The following is a 22,000-nucleotide window of genomic DNA, read 5'->3' as shown; positions in this document are numbered from 1 at the left end:
CGGATTACAAGGGGCGCCGGCCTAGCCAGGGGCCGGATTAATGAGGGTCTACTGTATTAGGTCCTACCTTAACAGACTTGTCCCTGGAGCCGCTGGCTAAGAACGGTCCGACGTGTGCGGCGCGGCGGTTGTCCCCGCCGGCGGCCTCGTTGATGGCGGCGGCGGCGGCGTCCGGCGCCCACGAGACGCACTCAACCACGTGCTCGTGCTCGCGCAGCTCCATCTGGAATGATGATGATAGGTTGGGACATGGAGTACCGTGAAAGCCTTTAGAAAGTTTAGCATTGTTGATTGGGGTCCATCCACATATTACATAAAAGTTTAAGCTGGTGGGGAGGTCATACCAAATGTGACAATAATGATGTGATTATATTTTATCATATGACAGCAATGCAGAAACAGAGACGTTTGACAGTGAGTGATACAAATAAACAAAATCTGACACTATTTCATGTCGATAGTAGAGTCTAATTTCTGCCACTTATAGTTCCTGCACGGTGTCCAATTTGCACCACTTCAGGTGGTGTCTATAGGGTAGTAGACTGTTAAGTATTGCCACCTATAGTTCCGAGGCATTGTACGTCTTCTGTCTACAGACCCCTTAGCCCGGCCATAGACGGACCGCAAGTTGCAGCCGGGACCGAATATGCTCTAGAGCGGTCGCGTTGAAATTTGCACCGACCACTCAAGAACTGCTCGAGCGGTCCGTGTATGGCGGATATGAATTTAGTATGAATAGTAGCGGCGTTAAGGCATAATAAGGGGCGCTGAAGGCAAACAAAAAGGGCGCCAATTTTTTCAGCACCACCAGCACCCTGGGCGCCGAAAAAATCTCGCCCAGGGCGCTGGTAGTGCTAAAACCAGCCCGGAGTATGAAAACTGCAGATCGGCGTGCGGCGACCCCATCTAGCAGTCGGTTTCGACTGCAAGATGCGGTCCGTCTATGGCCCGCCTCAGTGTCATACCTTGCACTCGTTGGTGTCGGCGTTCCATATGCGCACGGTCTGGTCGTTGGAGCAGGAGGCGAGCAGCGCGCCGTCCGCCGACACTCGCACCATGCGCACCCACTCGCGGTGACCCTTGTACGTCTTCACGCAGTACCTGAATACACACAATAATAATCATTACTTCTTATTCAATATCTCAACAACTGTTCGAGTTTTGCTAAAATTTAGAGCACTTCTAATGAGCCAATTTTGACAGGTTTATGTAAAATAGTTGAGGGGGCATAAAGTAGTACCAAACGGTTCTTGAATTACACACGGACACTGCCTGCCAGTCATATTGGCTTAAACTTGACTGGACACGCGGAACTATCGCGTTTACGCAGTACGCTTTATAAACTTTTATCACTTATTACGAGGTGAGTACATAATAACAGGAACACTTGTGCGAAATTTGACATTTTTAGCTCTAATAGTTTGTTAAAACCTGTGCTTTAATCTATAACGGCCGTTCCCAATATTTGATCTATGTCTGGTTTTGCCCTACTAGAGATAGGAATAGCTCACAATTGACATAAAATATATGTCTCTAATGTCTAATGTGAGCTATTCCTATCTCTAGTAGAGCAAAACCAGAGATAGATCAAATATTGGGAACGGCCGTAAGTAGATCAGCTTTGCCATATCTAGATATTATGTTTCAGCAGAACCTTAGTTAACAGTACACAAGGGCACTTTCTATATTATAGGGGGATAAGGATTCCGTAATGATTCGTTGTATTATTGAAATAAAATAGTAGAATCTAGAGTACTAGGCTCAGTCCTGAGGCTCATAAGTGATCCTTAGAAAGGATCCTCCCTCCTCCAACCATTATAACTCACCCGGTAGCCACCTCCCACGCCTTGATAGTCTTATCGCGGCTGGCGGAGTACACAATATCCCCGCTGGGCGAGAACGCCACGGACGATACGTTGTGGTCGTGGCCCTGCATCGTCTTGATGCACTCGTACGTCTGCGAGAAGTCCCACAGCTTGATAGACATGTCCGCGCTGCAAGATACTGGAAGAGTTGAATGTGGGAGTTAATATATTTGTAAAGAAGACGTTTTGGAGTAGTCTCTAAAATTATTTCACAGTCGACAGGAACGAAATGTTCTTTTTAAATCATAATATGTATAAAATTCTATACATATTATAAAACATAGTCGCTTTTTTCACTCATGTCCCTTTGTTCCCTTTAATATTTAAAACTACGCAACGGATTTTGATGATTCTTTCAGTGTTAGATAGCCCATTTATCGAGGAAGGCTAATTTTATCACGTTAAGACTAATAGGAGCGAAGAAATGGAGGAAAATAAAGTTTCCATGCCCTTTAAAATGTGAAGATCAGAAGAAGTATCATAAGTTCTCTTTAATAAATTGCGAAGAAGAAAGACTTAACAAAGTCTTTAAATCCTCGACAGACTGGCGCAAGCACTGACATAGTATGTACTACGTACTAGACTCGACAACGCAACGCAATGCTTGGCCACATTCAACGTAATCTATATAGCAGCAGTGCACTTAGTCGCCCGCGAGCTCTTCTGCACGCCTTACGTACCACAATCAAAAACGAAACCAAAAAAAGTTGCAAAAATGCCTAGTTGTGGGTTAAGATACTGCAAAAATGATTCCAGTAACACTTCCAAATGCAACGGAATAACATTTCATCGGTATTAGCATTCTTATTTAATTATTTTCAATTAAAATACGAACATTCAATTACTAGGCGAAGACGCGCGCCATTTTGCATTGGCATAGAGTAGTAGATGCAGAGTGTAATGTAGGCAGAATACAAATCTATGATAAGACGACGATGAATGAAGTACTTACTCACGTAGACGAGTTTGTATTTTGGTAATATGTATTTAAAATATTACGTACATTATACATGCGTACATTATAATAATTTTATTATGGTACATATTTGAAAATATATAAGTAATTTAAATAAGGTAATTAGCTATAGTGGACTATAGATCCATATTAATTATAAATTTTATAAAAAAGTGATTTTTTATTTTTATTTTATCCACTTACTGAAATGGATTCTGCATTCATTCGAGTGTAGGCACTAAACTGTGTCACTTCTGCGGTACTGATCTATAGCAATCACCACCCCGCCTCCCTCCCCGCTCATGCCTCAAGTGCGACATGTTTTTTGTTCGCAATAGCTGCTCTAGTACGTAGTACTTACTACCTCAGTGGGCGCAAGTGATTTTAATTGTGAATTTTTAAAATAATACAATATTTGACATTAAAAATGTAAACTCACCAAGTAACTTTCCGTGGTGATCGAAAGCTATGTCCTGAACGGAGTCAGTGTGTCCCTTCAGGGTTCGTTCGTACTCGCCACCCTCAAAGTCCCACACTTTGATTGTAGCATCCTCGCTCGAGGATACCAACAAACTGAAAACTGGGTGAAATATTACCTGGAACACACAACATAGGACATTAGTAAATCTTTTTTTTAAAAGACTTAATTATTAAGCACAGGATAGACCAGGGCTTTCTAAATTATGTGATGCCTTGAGACCTTGGCCAAGATAGATAAATCGATTTGGATATAGACGGGGTGCCGGGTGCTGGTCCTTTTTTTATATATTTTTTATTTTGCATACTCAAAACCGACCTCCTCCAAAACCGACGACCTCTGTGGCTCAGTGGTGAGCGCGTTGGTAGTTCAAGCCGGGGGTCGCGGGTTCGAATCCCGCCGACGGAACAAAAAGTTATCAATGTTCCCAGGTCTGGATGTGTATCAAATATGTGTATGATATAATAAAAATCTTAAATATATAGTATAAAAGTATTAAATATATTTCCGTTGTCTGTAACACAAGGTACTTAGCACGGGGCCAGACTGACGTGGTCTGAAGCGTCCATAGACATAGATATATTAAATCTATCCAGCGCTTGTACTAATATTTAATATCTAAGATTAAAGATGACATGAAAGCGGCAAAATTTGCCAAATTAGGTCTCGGTTACCACACCAGACTAACCATGTTAAGTTAGGCTTATAGATTAGGTTCCGAGGTTAGGCTATTACCTAACTTAATAAAATATTTGGAACTCAAGGCTGAACGTCGGAATCAATAGGGCTCAAGGAGGGCTTACATGGATTTAAATTTAAAGTACACAGTAAGTATTATTATGGGGAAAATTTAAGGGATAAGCTTATTTAGTACTAAAACAAAACGTACATTTGGCTTATGATAATAATTCATAATCGACTAATATTATACATGCGAAAGTGTGTCTGTTTGTCCGTTAGCTCTTCACACCCAAACCGCCGAACCGATTTCGCTGAAATTTGTTATGAAAAAACATTTTATCCCGGAAAAATGTACGGTGCCCGTGCGATAAACTAATTTTGGCGCATCGGAGTTGCGGGCGTGGCGTCATTTAGTTAGAATATGCACAGAACGTGATAGCAATTATCATATCGCACTGTTTCACTAACCTTGGTAATAGTAGCTCGGTGTCCGGTCAGCAAGAACTTCTCCGGAGGCCGCGGAATCCACTCGGTGGGCGTTCTCTTGGCGCGCGTCGGAGCGCCTTCGATGAACTCCTTCTGTGCCTCCGACAGCTTCGACTCCAGTTCCATCACCTGGAAATTGGAATATACACAATTACAGTTTAATATTATATAATATTGCAAAAATAGATTCTATATAATTACGAAATTACGTAATTTTGTCTGTCAGCGTCAAGAGCTGAACAGTCTTCGCACTAAAACTGCTAAATCGATTTAAATGATTAAAATTGATAATATACCCTTGGTCCCGAAAAGAAAAAGCAATTTTAAATGCGGCGCAGTAACAAACTATTTGGGAGGTCATGATGTATTATTAACACAAAATATTAACATAATATTATGTATTACGATTTTTATAACATTTAGATACTGATGAGTGATGATTATATATTTTCTCAATAAGATAAAATCGTGTCGAGTGCCAACTGCCAACTAAACGAGCAGATGAAATTACATTATATCCAAACATATAAATAAGGCATTTAATAAGATATCATAAGCAAGCCTCAATTGATACATGTCTATCAGAGAATTCACTAGGCAAAACGCCAGATATTTATTAGAGAATATTTAATACGAGTACAACATAATAGTGTTACACAATATTATGAACGTTTTAACGCGGTAGAACATTTCGGACATAATGTGTAGGAAGCCCCATAAGTTAATCCTTGAACATCTGGCGGTCTTTTGGTGTCACTACCATATTTAAACATCTACTTGCTGATTCGGTAAGCTATTGTATAGCTTCTGTTAGTAAATAATATATAAAACTTCAATGATAAAGTTATTAAAACTAAATAAAAGCTCTCCAGCTTTGTGTAGTGGGCTTAGGTCCTGAATACACCTACTGAGTAGAGTATGATATAGTGGGGAGACAGTGCTTTAGGCCAGTGTTTGTCAACCAAAATCAACCACAGTTTTCACAAACCCCCTTAATAAAATAAACAAAAAAAATCGAGTTGGCCTTGCTAAGTAAGCGAAGCGTAGCGATTACGAGACATTCGCATTTATGTATGGTCCAGAGATGACACCACAGACCCCCATAGGCCATACATAATTTACTCACGGACCCCCAGGAGTACGCGGACCGCAGGTTGGGAAACACTGCACTAGACCTACACTCGGAACGAAAAGTTTTTACTCTATGAAAATTTATAATATATAACTGATGTTTATTAAAATTTAAATTAAGAGCTCTCTCTTTATGGCTGTTAACAAGATTAAGTTTTCTCTTTAACATCATAATAATTATTATGTTAGAGAAAATATTTTGTTATTAACAGTCTAATGAAATTAGTACTATGCGTACTTTAACGGTTAACCAAAACACAGTACCTACTAATTACCTGAGACCAAGCCACCTATGAATTTGGTCCTGTACCCCGATTCTACTTTTCTTATGCAACTTAACGCAGTTTCGTTCCTTATTCCATCCAGTCCTATCTAATGGAATTTCAAATCAACTCCGAAGGTGCTCTAATAGGATATAATATTAGGTGAATGTTTTCACGCCAGAAACAGATGCACCAGCATAGACAGTGTTGCGTTATATTCCCTATTGATCATAACTCCGATTGACGTTCATGAGAATACCATTTTGGTTTTTGATAGAAAACTAACTGGATCAAATAAGAAATGAAACTTTCCCGAAAGTTCCAGCATAGGTCCATTAGCATTGTTTAACGTAACTACACAGTATTTTACGGAGGCTATTGCATCAGACCGTTTAGACGAGGAATTCACATTCCTAAGTTATACAGTTTAATTTTATAGAGTTTACATCATTTGGCATCGTGCATGATTGCTGTGTCGAAATTTTTACTAAACAAAAACGATTACCTAAAGTTTACCTAGCGCATACGAATTGGACAAAATTGACTATTTACTTTCATTGTTAATTCCAAGTAAAGCATATTCTGCGTCTGCACTCTGCATAAAAACAGACTACAATAAGACCAAGTACAAACAATTTGGCAACAAAGAACCTTTCAACATTCATTAATTGACGATAATGTTACCAATACCACAGATCAAAACTTTGTTCCAATAAATAGCCAATACTTTGTAGACTTTAACTATTGCTGCTTAGGGCCCGTCCGCACTGCGAATTTTAATCGCACGGATTTTATTCTGAATTTTTTCATCTGCGGTGTGGATACTCTTATATGTTTCAATGTCTTACTAGAATGTATACAAAGTGTAACAAAACTAAATGATAAAACTATAGGGTGTGTATGTGTTCCTTATACATAGAGAGCAATTTTTTTGTGCATGCATTTTAACCTACAAAGATGAAAAAAGTTACTCTTTTAGCGCCTCTACTTTTACAGCGAACTCTTTATAGGGGACCCATACACACCCTAAACTCTAAAGTACTCACTAAGTTTTGTTACACCCTGTATATTAAGTCATATTATGTCTATATGAAATTGCGAAAAAAAAAATCCACGCGGTTAAAATTCGCAGTGCGGACAGGCCCTCAGGCAACTCGGAATCATTAAAATAAATAATGAATTGTTTTAATTACATAAATGCCTATTAAGTACCTCAATATTATAGGCATAACCATCAATCAAACTACAGCATAGGAAGAAGCTAATTGCTTTGATAATGATGCTTACTGTATTTGTTTATAATTACTGAATTAATGTCTAGTTAGTGCCAACTGCCAAATTAATGGGATTCCTCCTGATATTAATCTTTGGTATGAATTTTTCACAGATCAGTCTAGAGGAGCTAGCTGGTAATAGCTGGCAAAAAATCTCGGCTCAAGTCTGACCTACAAATGTCGCAGTATCGATCGCCCGAGCCGGGGAGGTATTGGATGTCGCTACATTCTAAACGCTCAATTCCAGTTAAAATAGTTTTTTGTTACACTGTATTGTATTAATGAATATATATTCCTTATCGATACCTCTATAGCAGCTATGCTATAGCTTGACCGCTGTAAAGTCGACCCTCGTAGCATACTAAATGTATGCTACGAGTATGCTACGAAGGTCGACTTTACAGCGGTCAAGCTATAATATAGAGACATAATATTATGAAGACATAGTATTCACTTGTTTGCATAAATCATGCTCCGAAATATTATATTGGTCTGAATTTGTCTGGGCACAGAGATAAGTCATAAGAATAACAGATGTGCACCAACTCCTAAGGGGATTTTTATCGCAGGATAATAATAATTATTAAAGGTTACCGTGGTGTTCTATCTGATACCAAATACTTAAAAGATTAAATAAAGCAAACTGTTTGCAGTAATCGTTTTAACAGCCTTTAACATTGGCCATTTGCGGGCCAACTACGGGAGTCCCGTATAGTTGGCCCACAAATGGCCAATGTTCCCGTAACAGGACTGGGATTTGGGAACATTACGTTATTGGGCGAAACTCTTCTCCTCTGTGAGCTCCCATAGAAAATGTTTGGTAAAACCTGCTCTAGAACAACCGTTACAATAATTCACCTTCTTTTGCAGCCTGATGACGGACGTCCACTTCTTTTCGAGGAGGCCGCCAAACTTGCGGTCCATTTCGCCGGTCATTTCCGCTTCCTTTTTGAACGCCTCCAGCGCGTCGTTGTACCCATTGCTGCCCAAGTAGTCGGCGATCGCTTTATTTCTGAAGTTTAAAAAAATATAAAATTAGTATGTTTCATAGTACGGATTAAACCAGCAATGGAGATTTTAGGATTTTTCAATAATGGTGCTAATTAATTACTTTTTTAACTAGATGACGCCCGCAACTCCGTTGCGCCAAAATACGTTTATTGCTCGCTAACCGTACATTTTCAGGATAAAAGTATCATGTTATGCCCTTTCCTACAACTCAAAGTATCTCCATACATTTAAGCAAAATCGGTAGGTACAGCTATTTGGGCGTGAAGAGTTAACAGACTTTCACATATTTTATAATATTAGTATGGACCTACATCATTTTACAATACAGCGCCAGAATCACTAGATTCAAGTGCTAAATCAGCACGGTATCAATGTAAAGATGTCCAGCGTGTAAACATACTGTAAACAAGTTTAAATCTAGTGCCATCTCCGGTGTCTGGACTTTGGACTCCGCTACATGTACTTGAACTATTTTATGATCTTTTACAGCTATTTCATTCCAATCAAAAGCTCTATGCTTTTGATTGGCTGACGTCAAAAGGTAAACTAATCAACAACTCTGTTGAATACTTAAAAACTCCTGTCAAAAACTTTAGAAACCGGACATTGGTGACCTATAGGAGGCTGTTAAACATTGGTTTATCACACTTATGTTTCATCCAAATTCCTTAAATAACGCATAGGGTGAAGTGAAGTTAGGTTAGGTTAGGTTAGTTATCATAAAAATCGATTTACGAGTCATATGAAAAATCCCGCGTTTGAAAGTTCAGATTCATGCTTTTTCCAAGAAAACAAGAAACGAGAACTTTAGTCAAGCTTATTTCTTGCTAATATAATAGTCTTTAGTATCTTTCAAACTATAGTTATTCTATCAATAAGCAACATGTTCGATCGCTCGCGGCCAAGCCGAGAAATCATCAAACATGTTATTAAAATCAATATCATTCGTGATGATTGATAAGTTTTGAAGCAACTAACATGTTACCCAGCTTACATAACGATACGGAAATGTAGTCCATATTTTGGTTAGTAGGAGTGGCATCTTAAAGGCAAATTGAGAGAAACTATACTAGAAAACTGCTCATTAAAACGTCCTAATATTATGTTCTGTTTTTAACCCCTTTTTATGTTATGAGTTTTACGTGTCTGTCTGTGTTACTGCCTGTTGCATCGTAGCATCCAAACCGGTGAGCCAATTTTGGTCTAGTTTGGTTTGTTTGAAAGATATGTTACGGATACGGACACACAGTGCCATCTAGCGTCAATCAGCGGAACCACTCGGGGAACTCGGACAGCATAAATCCCACTTCTGACACAAGTTGTTACGTGCTAGGGTTCGAAGGATTTGGAGAGAAAGACCTGCTGACTCTTATGAAGACTAGCACGTAACAATACTTTCTCATCACACTCCCGGCTGGATTTTATTTAAATTCCTTAATAATAATTATGCTTATTAAATTAGACATGAGTCATGACTAGTGAGCCGAATGAAAAATATCTCGTCTTGTTCGATGAACATTACAATGATAGCATCGTTAACATATTAACCTGTCTGCTTATGAGCACATGATATGCGGACATATACTTTTTGCCATATCACGTCAACATTATAAACAAACTTTTGTGTTACCTACTTGTATTTAATCAGCATGTAATATTATCTACTAGAGATCGCCCAATGGTCGAAATTCGACCTTAGTTCAACGACATTAGGACTCTATCATATATTTTTCAATTCTTGTCTCTGGGACTCAGCTGATCTCAGACTGGCCGTGTAAGCATTGTCTAATAGTATCTCAGATTCAATAAAAAAACTATTCCATTTTCAATATGTCACCTTGTTGTCAACAGACTTCAACCACAAATAAAAGAGTATAATTCGTATGTATAGGCTTGTCACTGAAAAATCTGTCATTTTCCTGGTGTGTGTGTTGTAGTGTGTGTAATGTTTTATTTGTGAAAAAAATGTATGATAAAAGCATAATTTCAAAATAATATTAGCTCGATGCACTACTTCACCATATAAACTATAACTGTGCAAAATTTCATTCACCTACGTTTCCCCATTTTTCGTCAAAAGGGATACAAAGTTTTTGGCTCACGTATTAATATATAGATTCTGTGTCAGCAGTTACAACCAATACACTCGTAGGGTTAAAACTTAAAAGTTTAAATACAAACTTCTAATGTCTACAAATTATTCCCAAATCACAGGAACTATACATTTTTTCAGTTAAAAATATATTTGCACTCAACTCCGTTTATTTCCTTGACTCAATACATAACAATTGCTTCAGCCGGTGAAGATGTAACACACAAACTGATAGATAAGACAGACAAATCCCTATATGTATATATTCATAAGACTAGTACGGATTTTTTTTTGGTGAATCACTATAGTTTATTGGTAAGGGATTTTGGACTATCTACGCATTGAACTTGGCCCAAATAGATTAAATTAGACGCCCTTGGACACTTATCGCCCGTATGGCCAGGGCTGGCACCTGACGGAAAACCCTCGCATAGAAACGTTAGAATCATTTAATTTGCATGTGGCGATCACATTATTTAGTGGAAGCGCTTAATAAACCTATCATAATTAAAATTACAAGTAGCTATGAAAAAAAAATGCTAAGTTGATAAAAGCTAAATAAATGCCCAGAATACTTCTGTAATCCTGAGTTTCTACAGCCCCCAGTACACAATGGCCCACTGCAGGCCCTCGTGAACTGTAGACTACGATCACTTGGTGTTAAACACAATGGCGCATGGCTTATTACTGCCTCGCAATCCACTGATCATCGTCCGCCATCATGCACCATTACCCCGGCCCGTCTACACAAATCACAATGGCGATGTCTTGTAGTGGGCCAGCATGGACCATCGTGAAGAGGCACCTTAAGTTTCTTGATAGGAGTTAGTCAACAGAGTTGTTGATTAGTTAATATTTTTTGCCGTTAGCCAATCAAAAACGCTAGTGAATAGATAAAGGTAAGTAAAAAAACTTGGACAGAATTGCGCTATCGTTAACCCTATGTGTGAGGCGTGAGCTATGGGCTATGACGTACTCGTGGATATCAGTCAAATACGGAAAACTACGAGCAACTTACGGTTTTACTTTATCCTCTTTACGTGTTAGTTTAATATGAATAAAAAGGCCATAATTTAATCGAAACTCATTAGCATGTAATTCCGACGTTGCTCAAGTTATAAGTAACAAGGATTTTTATTTTTTACCGTATGCGGCGGCATTGAAGAATGAAGGGTTTGCCAGAATGGATTTACATCAAATAAAAAATTGATGATTTTTTAATTTGAAAAATTTTAAACACAAGGTAGTCTACTGTATTTTAACTATTGCGGATAATGGGTATCTACATATTGTAGAATATAGATTATATTTATTACAGTTGACATATCCAGAATGTATCCAATCCAACATCCTCCTTTTAGTAAGTTGTGTCCTTAGGGTCTTACAAAGGGCGAGACAGTAGAAAGCTAAGTACCTAGTAAGTGGAGTTGACATTTAATTGTTGTACCTACTAATTTAAACAAGGCGTCATGTTAACATCTCATGTGTTAAAAAGTTTCAAACGACCTTCCTTGCTACAGACAAAAGAATATAATAAGTAATTTAAATAATTTTGTAGCAAAAAGGAATAAAATAAAGTATGCCCCAAATCTTGTGGAAAATGTCTGGTAGGCATAACTTTTATATCGACGATAATATGGTTTTGCATCTAATGTAATAAATAATAATAATCAGCATAATCACAATAGAAATGTAAAGTGTACATTATGTCACTTTGCCTTTTCTACATTAAAAAAAAATCTTTCTATTAAGCCAAATCATGCAGGCACTGTAATCTTTCATCAAAATACGCCTACAACAAAACCAATTCTGCAAACCAAATTCACTTTTCATGGTGCTCTATCTTACAAATTGTTCTGGCGTCTGGCGCCTAAAAACAAGTTGAGCAAGAGCAAGTGAAAATCGATCTCAGACAATTACTATTACCATTGTACCGCGTGGGACGACCGCTTCTTATCGACAAGTGAAAACATTGTAGTGTGTACTGATAAACTTCGACTAACAGTACCTACCACGTGTTCTACCGGAAAATGTCTTCTTATCAAGTGTAGTAAAAAATACTACTGTTGACTTAGGCCTTACTCAAATGTAAATTTTTATACGTTTGTTCCCGAATTACGGAAAAACTGAGTACTGTCCCGATGATGGTTTTACACCATTCAAATTTTAAGTTAGTCGCATTTTATAATCTAGATTCTAGATTATTTTTCTACCTATTTTCAATCATTATCATGACAAGTAAATTTTATATTTTTCAGTTTTAACTTTTAACGCTCAACTGGCTCAACCAAGGGTACGCATGTTTCATTTTCACAGACAATAAAATACTCGGGAGTCTTGGGACATAGCAGCTTTTTACCCAGTAAATACCCTCCGGCAGTTTTTGATCAGCGCACGGACAGAAAGTCGGTCATCTGCAAAAAGAGCTAACCCACAAACGACTGAAAAGAGGTCACATGTTACTATCTAACAGCTAACTACTTTGTACTGATGTCGTTGCAATTTGCTCATAAAACAGAGATTGTGTTTTGCTAGGACTGCGTTTAAAGAAAAAAGAAAAAATATATGATTTTTTCTTTATTTTTTTTTCTTTATTACCTATACTAAATTTTGTGGGCATATTGTAGCCGTTGCCACTTGCTTACGAGCTTAGTAACTGTTAAGTAATCTGTGCTGACTGCTGATACCAAGAAAAGCGGTTGTTGTATAAAGTATAAGACACGCCATTTATTCCTATTTTACGGACTGAATGGGTTCTTTTACATAATTTATCCGTGCGAAGAAATTCCACACGAAATACAACCTAAGCTTACATTATATTTATCTCGTGTATAAATTCCTCTGGAAGCACGCAACCTCCTACTCGCACGTGTGGGAGTCGGTAAACTTTTCCATTAGCTTTATGGAATAACGCAAAGATTTTTAATCGTGACATGATATTTTCCAGAAAAAGCGATGGAAAACATTTGTCTTTACTTATTGTTTAAAGTCTTATACATACTTAAATATGAAAAATGGACACCAGACTTTATAACATTAGTCACCTCTGAGTTGAGGTCCGCTTGTACCAGTCTAGGTCAAAGTAAGTATTTTAATATACGAGTAGCCAGTAGTCACAATCTTAAAACAACGTGACGATTTAAGCAGATGTCTACAGGTAGGTACTCATTGCCACCCCTTTGGTTATAGCCGTTATACAATAACAAAGGCCGCGTCGTATGACGGACTGAAATGATGTCATATCATCAGTCTACACTCTACAGAGACAAACCTTTTTTGATGATGGCATATTGACTAATGACCGAGTTGTTAATATTATTATGGACGAGCTTTTGCCCGCGGCTACGCTCGCGTTAAGAAGGGTTATTATATGCAAACTTTCATCCCCTATTTTAACCCCTTGGAGTTGGAATTGATCAAAATCCTTTCTTAAATCTTAGCGGATGCCTACGTCATAACATCTACCTGCATGCCAAATTTCAGCCCGATCCGTCCAGTGGTTTGGGCTGTACGTTGATAGATTACTATGTCAATCAGTCAGTCAGTCACCCTTAAGTTTTATATATAAAAAGATGAAAGAAGATGAATTGTAAAACCAGAGATACATCACCAATGTCTGCCTTTGTTAGATCAGACAAATCGTATTTCAATCGGAATTGTATCGCTAGAAATGTGGTGTGAAAGTAAACAAGTGGTTCCCGGGCCTGGGACAAACCACTTTCCCTGTGGCGCATGCTCTTGGGAGATTATTGTGTACAAATCTGTGAGAATGTTAAAGAAATACCATGTAGAAAAGCTGTTGTTATTAGCCCTTATGGGTCTCTGGGAGTATGCCAAGTCCGCAGAGCCATTCTAACAAAAAGCTAGATTAGTCTATAAATCCCTCTCGTCTCTCGACGCTTGCCCAACGAAATAAAAATACTAACTGCCAACCACTAGTGGTCTCTGGATTCTGGAAGCATCCCAAATGGTCCGCAAAACTATTCCTACTTAAAAAAAACTTTTGAGAACCAGTCCAAGGTGCCAACGAAATTAAAATCCTTGCCAGCAATGTGATATCAAAACAGTTTCCAAACAGTCCCTTGTAGATAAGGTTTAGGAACCACTGATCTAGAACATGAGCGGCGGGCACAAAGCGAAAAGTAAAAGTGCCAAAACAAATGACATGCGAATATAAAAGGAAACGCGGAAACGTGGACATAAAAGTTGATTAAATGCTGTATGTCGTTGTTAAGTGCTCTATCTACGTGGTAAGACGGAGCACCTAATAATACTGAGACGGAAGTGCATACTGTATCTTGACTAGTAAGGTTCAATAAAAATGTTAGGAATCAAAGAGTGAATTAAATATTAATGTAAGTTCTATGTAGCTCCTTTATTATTTCTGCTTTATCTTGGTCTAATTTACCATTTATACCTCGATCGTGGGAATGAATAGATTTTTAATTGTTATGCGGCAGTAGGGTGCCGCTTGGAGATTGATGAATGTCCAGTTTTGTAAAGGTTTTTTTTTTTAATTTATTTGTTTACTAGAGTTTTTTATTGTTGATAGCTGAACTCCATAACCAATCAACAAAGCTAAAATAAACTCCTGTAAATATCCTCAAAAACTGGGCAGATGCTGGATTCACGCTGTCCTTGAGAACTGGATTAAATGAATCGGACTAAAACTTGTCTGTCATAGTTTCATCGAAAGATAAGGCTAAATAAAACAAGGTACAAACAATATAAATCAAGTATGCTCTCCCCGCGGGTGATGCAAAATAGATTGCACGAAAGCAATACAGTGAGGTGCTTGTGAGTTGTGCTTGGAGCAGGGGTTCCTAAACTTTTTACATAGTGGAAAAACAGACAAATACGAATACATTTATGGATCTACTACCTGCTTGTTCCCAAGTCAGAGCTCATTCCTTGTTGACCACTTTAACAATAATGAATATGTGCGATCCATTAAGTCTTTACTATAGATGCTGGCGGGAAAGATTCCGAATTATTCCCGTCGAATACTTCGGAAGTATTCCGAAATATTCCGAAACTTTGGGAATATTTCAACTGTCAAAAAAAACAAGGAAAATTGCGCTTGGAAGCTGTAAATTATTTATCTTTAGTTGCGTATCTAAGAATATGTGATGCCGGTTACTAACATTATTAGCCAAGCGGCGAGAAACGGCTTTTTTGGCTTATTATCATTATAGATGCTGGCGGGAAAGATTCCGAATTATTCCCGTCGAATACTTCGGAAGTATTCCGAAATATTCCGAAACTTTGGGAATATTTCAACTGTCAAATAAAACGAAGAAAATTGCGCTTGGAAGTTGTAAACTATTTATCTTTAGTTGTGTATCTAAAAATATGTGATGCCGGTTACTAACTTTATAAGCCAAGCGGCGAGAAACGGCTTTTTTTGGCTTATTATCATTACTAGCGATAAATAGCGGCTGGTAACGGCTTGTTACTTTTCTTGGATTTTTTTTTTCTTTATGAAATAAGGGGGCAAACGAGCAAACGGGTCACCTGATGGAAAGCAACTTCCGTCGCCCATGGACACTTGCAGCATCAGAAGAGCTGCAGGTGCGTTGCCGGCCTTTTAAGAGGGAATAGGGTAATAGTGGAGGGTAGGGATGGGAAGGGAGTAGGGAAGGGCAGGGGAGGGAATAGGGTAGGGGATTGGGCCTCCGGTAAACTCACTCACTCGGCGAAACACAGCGCTAGCACTGTTTCACGCCGGTTTTCTGTGAGAACGTGGTATTTCTCCGGTCGAGTCGGCCCATTCGTGCCGAAGCATGGCTCTCCCACGTATATGATAATACCTAATCATATGAGTTCGTTTATTTTTTATGGTTTTTATTCTGATTTACTTACAATAGGATATATTAGTATGGATAGTATGGATATAAGTAGGTAAGTATAGATTAATCAATCCCATTGGCCATTACTAATTTATAATAAAACTAGATGACGCCCGCAACTCCGTTGCGCCAAAATTCGTTTATCGCGCCGGAACCGTACATTTTTCCGGGATAAAAACTATCCTATGTCCTTTCTCGGAACTCAAAGTATTTCCATGTAAATTTTCAGCAAAATCGGTTCAGCGGTTCGAGCGTGAAGAGATAACAGACAGACAGGCAAACAGACGCACTTTCGCATTTATAATATTAAACCTATAGGTGAGGGAAAACTTCTCCGGGGAGCATCTCCCTTCCGCGCCGCCGTCGCCCGCTCGCACGACTCGCTCGCCCGTACGAGCGGGCGACGGCGGTGCGGAAGGGAGATGCTCCCCGGAGAAGTTTTCCCTCACCCCGCGGAAAGATTCGTACCCCGCAATCGAATGTTTCCGTCGAATATTTCGCCGTGGCAGTCGGCGCGTGCGAAGCGGTGATAGCGGCCGGCGGGCGACGCTCTATGCGCGGCGGCGATCGATGATTGATGCAAAATTCGATTTTTCAGCATAAATAAATATTCATATTATTTTTTTTATTAAATTCATTTTGAATAATTCAAATTTAAAGAAACTTTCCCAGAAGTATTCCGGAATTATTCGGAATTTTTCAGAAGTTTTGCAACTATAGTCTTTACATTAGCCTGTGATGACAGGAATACAAGTTATTGCGATCGCGTACGCAAGATATATTCTTCGAAGACACCTTGATATTCATGATAACAATTTTGGCTCAACTGTAAAGACTAAAGCCGCTAATACCAAATATTTGTATTCACATTGACACATTGTAACTATGATGACACATTGTATGATCTATCCAATATCTTGTTACCAAATATCTTGGTATTAATAGATAACTTCAAGTAGCATCATTCTTGTTGCGGGAATGGGCAGAGCCCTTAAGCCAAGAAAACTTTGGAAAACCCTGTCTCAGAGAACGTGTAGTGCCTCAGTTCCATTACGGTTACACCACTCACGAATCTCAATAGATCAGTCGATAGCATCTGATAAGTGTTGAATAATCGGAGTTACGACATTGTATCAAACTTCGCCCACGCAAAACATGTCGCTCTTAGAAAGTTACAAACAGGTACATGCGCTGATTGGATAAATTATTCCAAAAGAAATGATCTAGGCGACTAATAACTATTGTGTAGTCAGGACATTACGCGACTATAGTACCATGAGAATACTTCTAAATACTCTTATGCAGTCTTTGACCAAAGTGGTGTCGATTAAACATTAGTGATTCTACAATACATGACCACTCGCCATTTACTACTATTTACTACATAATATGTACATGACTGTGAGTTATGACAATTAAAAATAAGTGACTCTACAAATCTACAATATAATAAAGCTTTGATCAGTTACTAATTGCCGCACTCACAGATGAATATTAATTACTTAACTGTAATTAATTAACACCCGGTTTCTGAAAGGCTGATCAACACTAAAATTAACTAATCGCCTGTTAAATCTCTTGTCAAGTAACAATTGGGTTGCTAGAAGCACGGTTAGTTACTTTAATTCAGCGCGTCAGTTGACGGTAGCTGTTCAATTTGACTCGAGAACGATATGTCAACAGCCATTTTGGGTTTCCGAAACGCTTGTCAAGCCGTGATCATAGATTAAAGTTTTGTCAAAAGCTGTGTCAACTAATCGGTAGTTGTGGGTGAATTAACTTATAAATTCAATTTATTTTTTATGTGAATCTACATTTTCCCTTTGAAACTACGTTACTATAAGGTTCGTAAACACATTAATTATGAAGTTTTAATAAAAATTCGTAAGAAATACGTCGATTATGCAAATAAACTGTTTATTTGCAGTACTCGTTTTATTTGCAAAAAATGTATATTATAATCAATTTCATTTCTATAATGAAGAAGAATTTAGGATTCGATAGCGTCTGAAAAATTGAAATTCGGAATTCTGACAAATGAACGAAAATAAAAAAATCGCATGTCAAATCAAAATGATCACCAGATTAGTTAATTTTCGTCTGATCAATGTTTCAAAAAGTACCAGATTTGAAATTCCCAGAACATTTTTGAAAGAAAAGAAGGAATCGCAGACTGTCATTAGTCTGCGATTCCTTCTTTTCACATTTAATTTGCATTTTTGATAGTTAATAGTGAAGCAATGAACGAAAACAAACAAATCGCTAGTCAAATTAAAAATGATCATAGATTAGTTAATTTTCGGCTGATCAATGTATCAGAAACTCAAACTGATTGGACAGCCATGCTTAATTAACAGCAGTGTTAGTTGATCAGAGATTTGACAGACCTTTCAGAAACCGGGGGTAAGAGTTTGACAATTAAGGTAATTTGGGGCTTATGTCAAAATCTTCATTGTAATAATATTATAGGTCTACCAGAATCTGATGGCAAAAAGTGAGAATAGAAATTGACTAGCAATACCCCCCGGTATTGCTAGTCAATTTCTTTTCTCACTTTTTGGAATAAATCATTTTGATCCTTTTTTTTTTCTTATAGCGGCTGATTCTGTGTGTGAAACATGCATTATATAAAAATTGATCCAATGATCAAGGATATTTTTTGAAAATCTGCCATCAAAATTTGCCATCAGATCCTGGTACACCTTTAATATTCATCACGTGCGGCAGCTGTTGTTAAATCTTTTATCAGTTACTAAATATAACTAATAACTATGATTGTCGTATACGCCAAACTCCGTCACGTAGTTTTGAACAATACGGAGTTGCAGGACGCGTTTAAAAAATTAGAGAATACCAATATGAAATATACATAATAGAGGTAATTACATTGAGACTTTATCTTAAACTCATCGAAGTTGCATTAACGTAAGATTAAAGTACAACCATCTTTTATTCTGCTCTTTTCTGGGCGCAAAATACAGATGAATGTTCATTTATTTAGGTCTTTGTTCTATGCGATATAAAATGCACGATCCTCACCTTGTCTGAACACAATGCTCCACGTACATAGTAGGCTGTGGAGCTAAACCATAGTATAAATAAACAGTAGACCATCTTAATACTCGCACGCACACACAAGTGCAATTTCATGCAGAATCGCGTCGGGCGCGCATACTTCTTGCCTCTTTATGGCACGAACTTGGTTTCAAGAACTAATGGGGGTTGACTTAAGCGTTTTTTTTCCTAGAATTTCAATATTATGTCTATAATGTTTATCGAAACTATTAAGTATAAAAATTTTAACAGTTTCCATACATTCCACAATCTATTTTGTTGCGTTAACATAGCTGTCTTAACTCCCAAAGAAACTCATGTTCACCCATTAGGCGACGCTACTGTATGCATAAGTATTGTGGTTATGTGTCAGAGCTTTTTGTCGCTCGTGGACAATAGACGTGTGCTCTTTACTTGCATCGTTAAGCTTCTCGCATGAATGTGGCTTTTAATCTACAGCCTTCTGCATATTATAAATACTAGCTATTTGACCGAGCTTTGCTCGGTATTCGATAAAACACGACTAAAATGACATTTTCTAACAATGATTCCTAGCTAGATCGATTTATCGCCCCCGAAACCCCCTATATAGTAAACTAGCTGTTGCCCGCGACTTCGTCCGCGTGGACTTCAGTTTATAGCGCGCGATGTCAACAAAATTGGTGTCAAAAGCTTTTATAAAAAAAACCCTGGCACCCCTTCAATCAAAACAGCTGTACAGTGTGCACATAATATTTCATTTTTTAAAATTAAACTTTATATTTTATGCCAAATTATAAAGCTTATTTAGCTCCCCAATTACACAACTTTACCCATAAACTATTTATCATTGATAGGTTTAAGGTTACGTCACTGTATATAATATAAAGTACTGACTTATTAAATAACATAAAAAAGAAATAACAATCGAAAAAAAAGTAGCTTTTTTTCCAGTAAAAAAGTAGCCTATGTCCTTTCTCAGGCTTTAGACTATCTGTATACAAAATTTCATTACAATAAAGATATAAGATAGGCATGATTTAAATATAGCAACGAGCATGTTTTTAAAAGATATTACACCAAGCCTGATGCGACGTGGATTAATGTTAGACCTTTTGAGTTTTGCTTTACACATTCTCGAGGGTTCGGGATAACGGCCGAAGGATGTGCGATTTTCCTCGCGTCGGCCTACTACAACTAAAACTACATGGTGCTCCACTTCCCGCTTAAGGTACAGTTGCGGGTACGATAGAACCTGCCACAACTCTACTAGTAACTAGCACATTATCGTAGACGTAGTGGAAATATTTTCATTACGATTTTTTTTTTGTGGAACTAAGGGGGCAAACGAGCAAACGGGTCACCTGATGGAAAGCAACTTCCGTCGCCCATGGACACTCGCAGCATCAGAAGAGCTGCAGGTGCGTTGCCGGCCTTTTAGGAGGGAATAGGATAATAGAGAGGGTAGGGAAGGGAAGGGAATAGGGTAGGGGATTGGGCCTCCGGTACAATATTTACATACAAAATTGTAATCGTTCATATTTTTTGGTATGTAAATATTTTGCATTGAATCTTTGTACAGGAACCTAGGTAATTACTATCTTAAACTAAAAATCTTAAAATCATAAAATCTTAAAATTAATATCTTAAAATTACTATCTTAATAACTCAAATATGGTAAAATATATTCTCGTACATGGGAAATGATCTTGGTATTACGTTTGTATGAGAATTGCGATGGCACCCGGACTCTTAAGGGGGCGACTAACCCTAAATTGTCGATTTTATAATTCATTTTCATACTTAAAAATAAGCCGCGAATTGTTTCATTTTCTAAAATTAGATACTACATTATATTTCTGAGAATTCGATCTGAGCAAAAACACAATATATTAAAATTTTCTCGATAGATAAAAATCACAAAGATGCATCTAATTTTCACGAATTTTTCATTTATTGCCATAACGGTGCATTGAACTAAGTTAATATTTTAACACATTGTATAAAATTCTATCATTGAGAGATCGACCTAGCGGATTTTTAGAAGGTTGTATATTTATCGAGTTATTGAGAAAAAACTAATTTGGCGATGAATCCGCGTCGTTCTTTTTCACCTGGCATATGAAAGACGGGCGTGAGTGTGAAGAGAGAAGGACGATGTTTGATTTTTTGGGTTAGTCGCCCTCTTAATACATGAGTCTCATATCGTAATTCGTAGGACAATAACTTCAATAAAGAATATCGAAGACGACATAAAACCTTTAAAAACCAATAAACATGTACATCACGTCTCTACTATTTACAAACGTACGTGAGCACAATATAAACCTGATAGAAGTTCCAAGTGCGAGTCGCATATGTGAAGGTTTCCTAGGCAAATTATATATTACCTATGTTGAATGCGTAAAATTTGCAAGCCAGATGTAAATTTTACCTAGAAACATCATAGGAACTGCACTTCTAATCCTTATAATGTTATGATAAGATATTGAATGCAACTGCCTTGCCCCGCAGTAATTCATTTATCGTGAGAAGACACACATTTCCCCGTGAGAGGACATACATTTCCCGGAATAACAAGTACCCAAGCAGTTTAGCGGTACATAATATGTGTAGAGATTTAGAGATAACAGACAGACACACTGTGACATTTATAAAATTATTATAGATGTATGGATGTTCAAAAAATAAAGTCAAGTTACATCCCCCTAACAACGCATTATTACAGAATTTCTCTGAAGAAATACATGCACCAATTAATCTTTTCAAAATGCAAATTGTTGGTGCAATATGAACCGCAAAACTGTTAATTTTCCTGTAGAACCAACAGAATCCGTGCCTAATTGACTGTGATGTAACGCACTTAACCCGATTGCGATGAA

At 37.7% G+C, this 22,000-nt stretch overlaps 1 protein-coding gene across 2 annotated transcripts in view; it reads right to left on the bottom strand.

Annotated features, from left to right (window-relative positions):
* Positions 1-22,000, bottom strand: part of LOC121733375 (lissencephaly-1 homolog) — a 43,890-nt gene that overhangs the window by 3,789 nt on the left and 18,101 nt on the right. For both annotated transcript variants that reach the window (XM_042123601.1, XM_042123602.1), the window contains exons 3-8: positions 7,992-8,145; positions 4,448-4,594; positions 3,260-3,416; positions 1,827-2,004; positions 966-1,101; positions 68-223 (exon numbers count right to left, since the gene is read on the bottom strand). In XM_042123601.1, the coding sequence (XP_041979535.1) occupies positions 68-223; positions 966-1,101; positions 1,827-2,004; positions 3,260-3,416; positions 4,448-4,594; positions 7,992-8,145 (928 nt within the window). The remainder of the gene's footprint in view (positions 1-67; positions 224-965; positions 1,102-1,826; positions 2,005-3,259; positions 3,417-4,447; positions 4,595-7,991; positions 8,146-22,000) is intronic.

The sequence above is a fragment of the Aricia agestis genome, chromosome 13 (genome assembly GCF_905147365.1).
Source record: "Aricia agestis chromosome 13, ilAriAges1.1, whole genome shotgun sequence".
NCBI lineage: Eukaryota > Metazoa > Arthropoda > Insecta > Lepidoptera > Lycaenidae > Aricia > Aricia agestis.
This window is presented reverse-complemented; position numbering and strand designations above follow the sequence as displayed.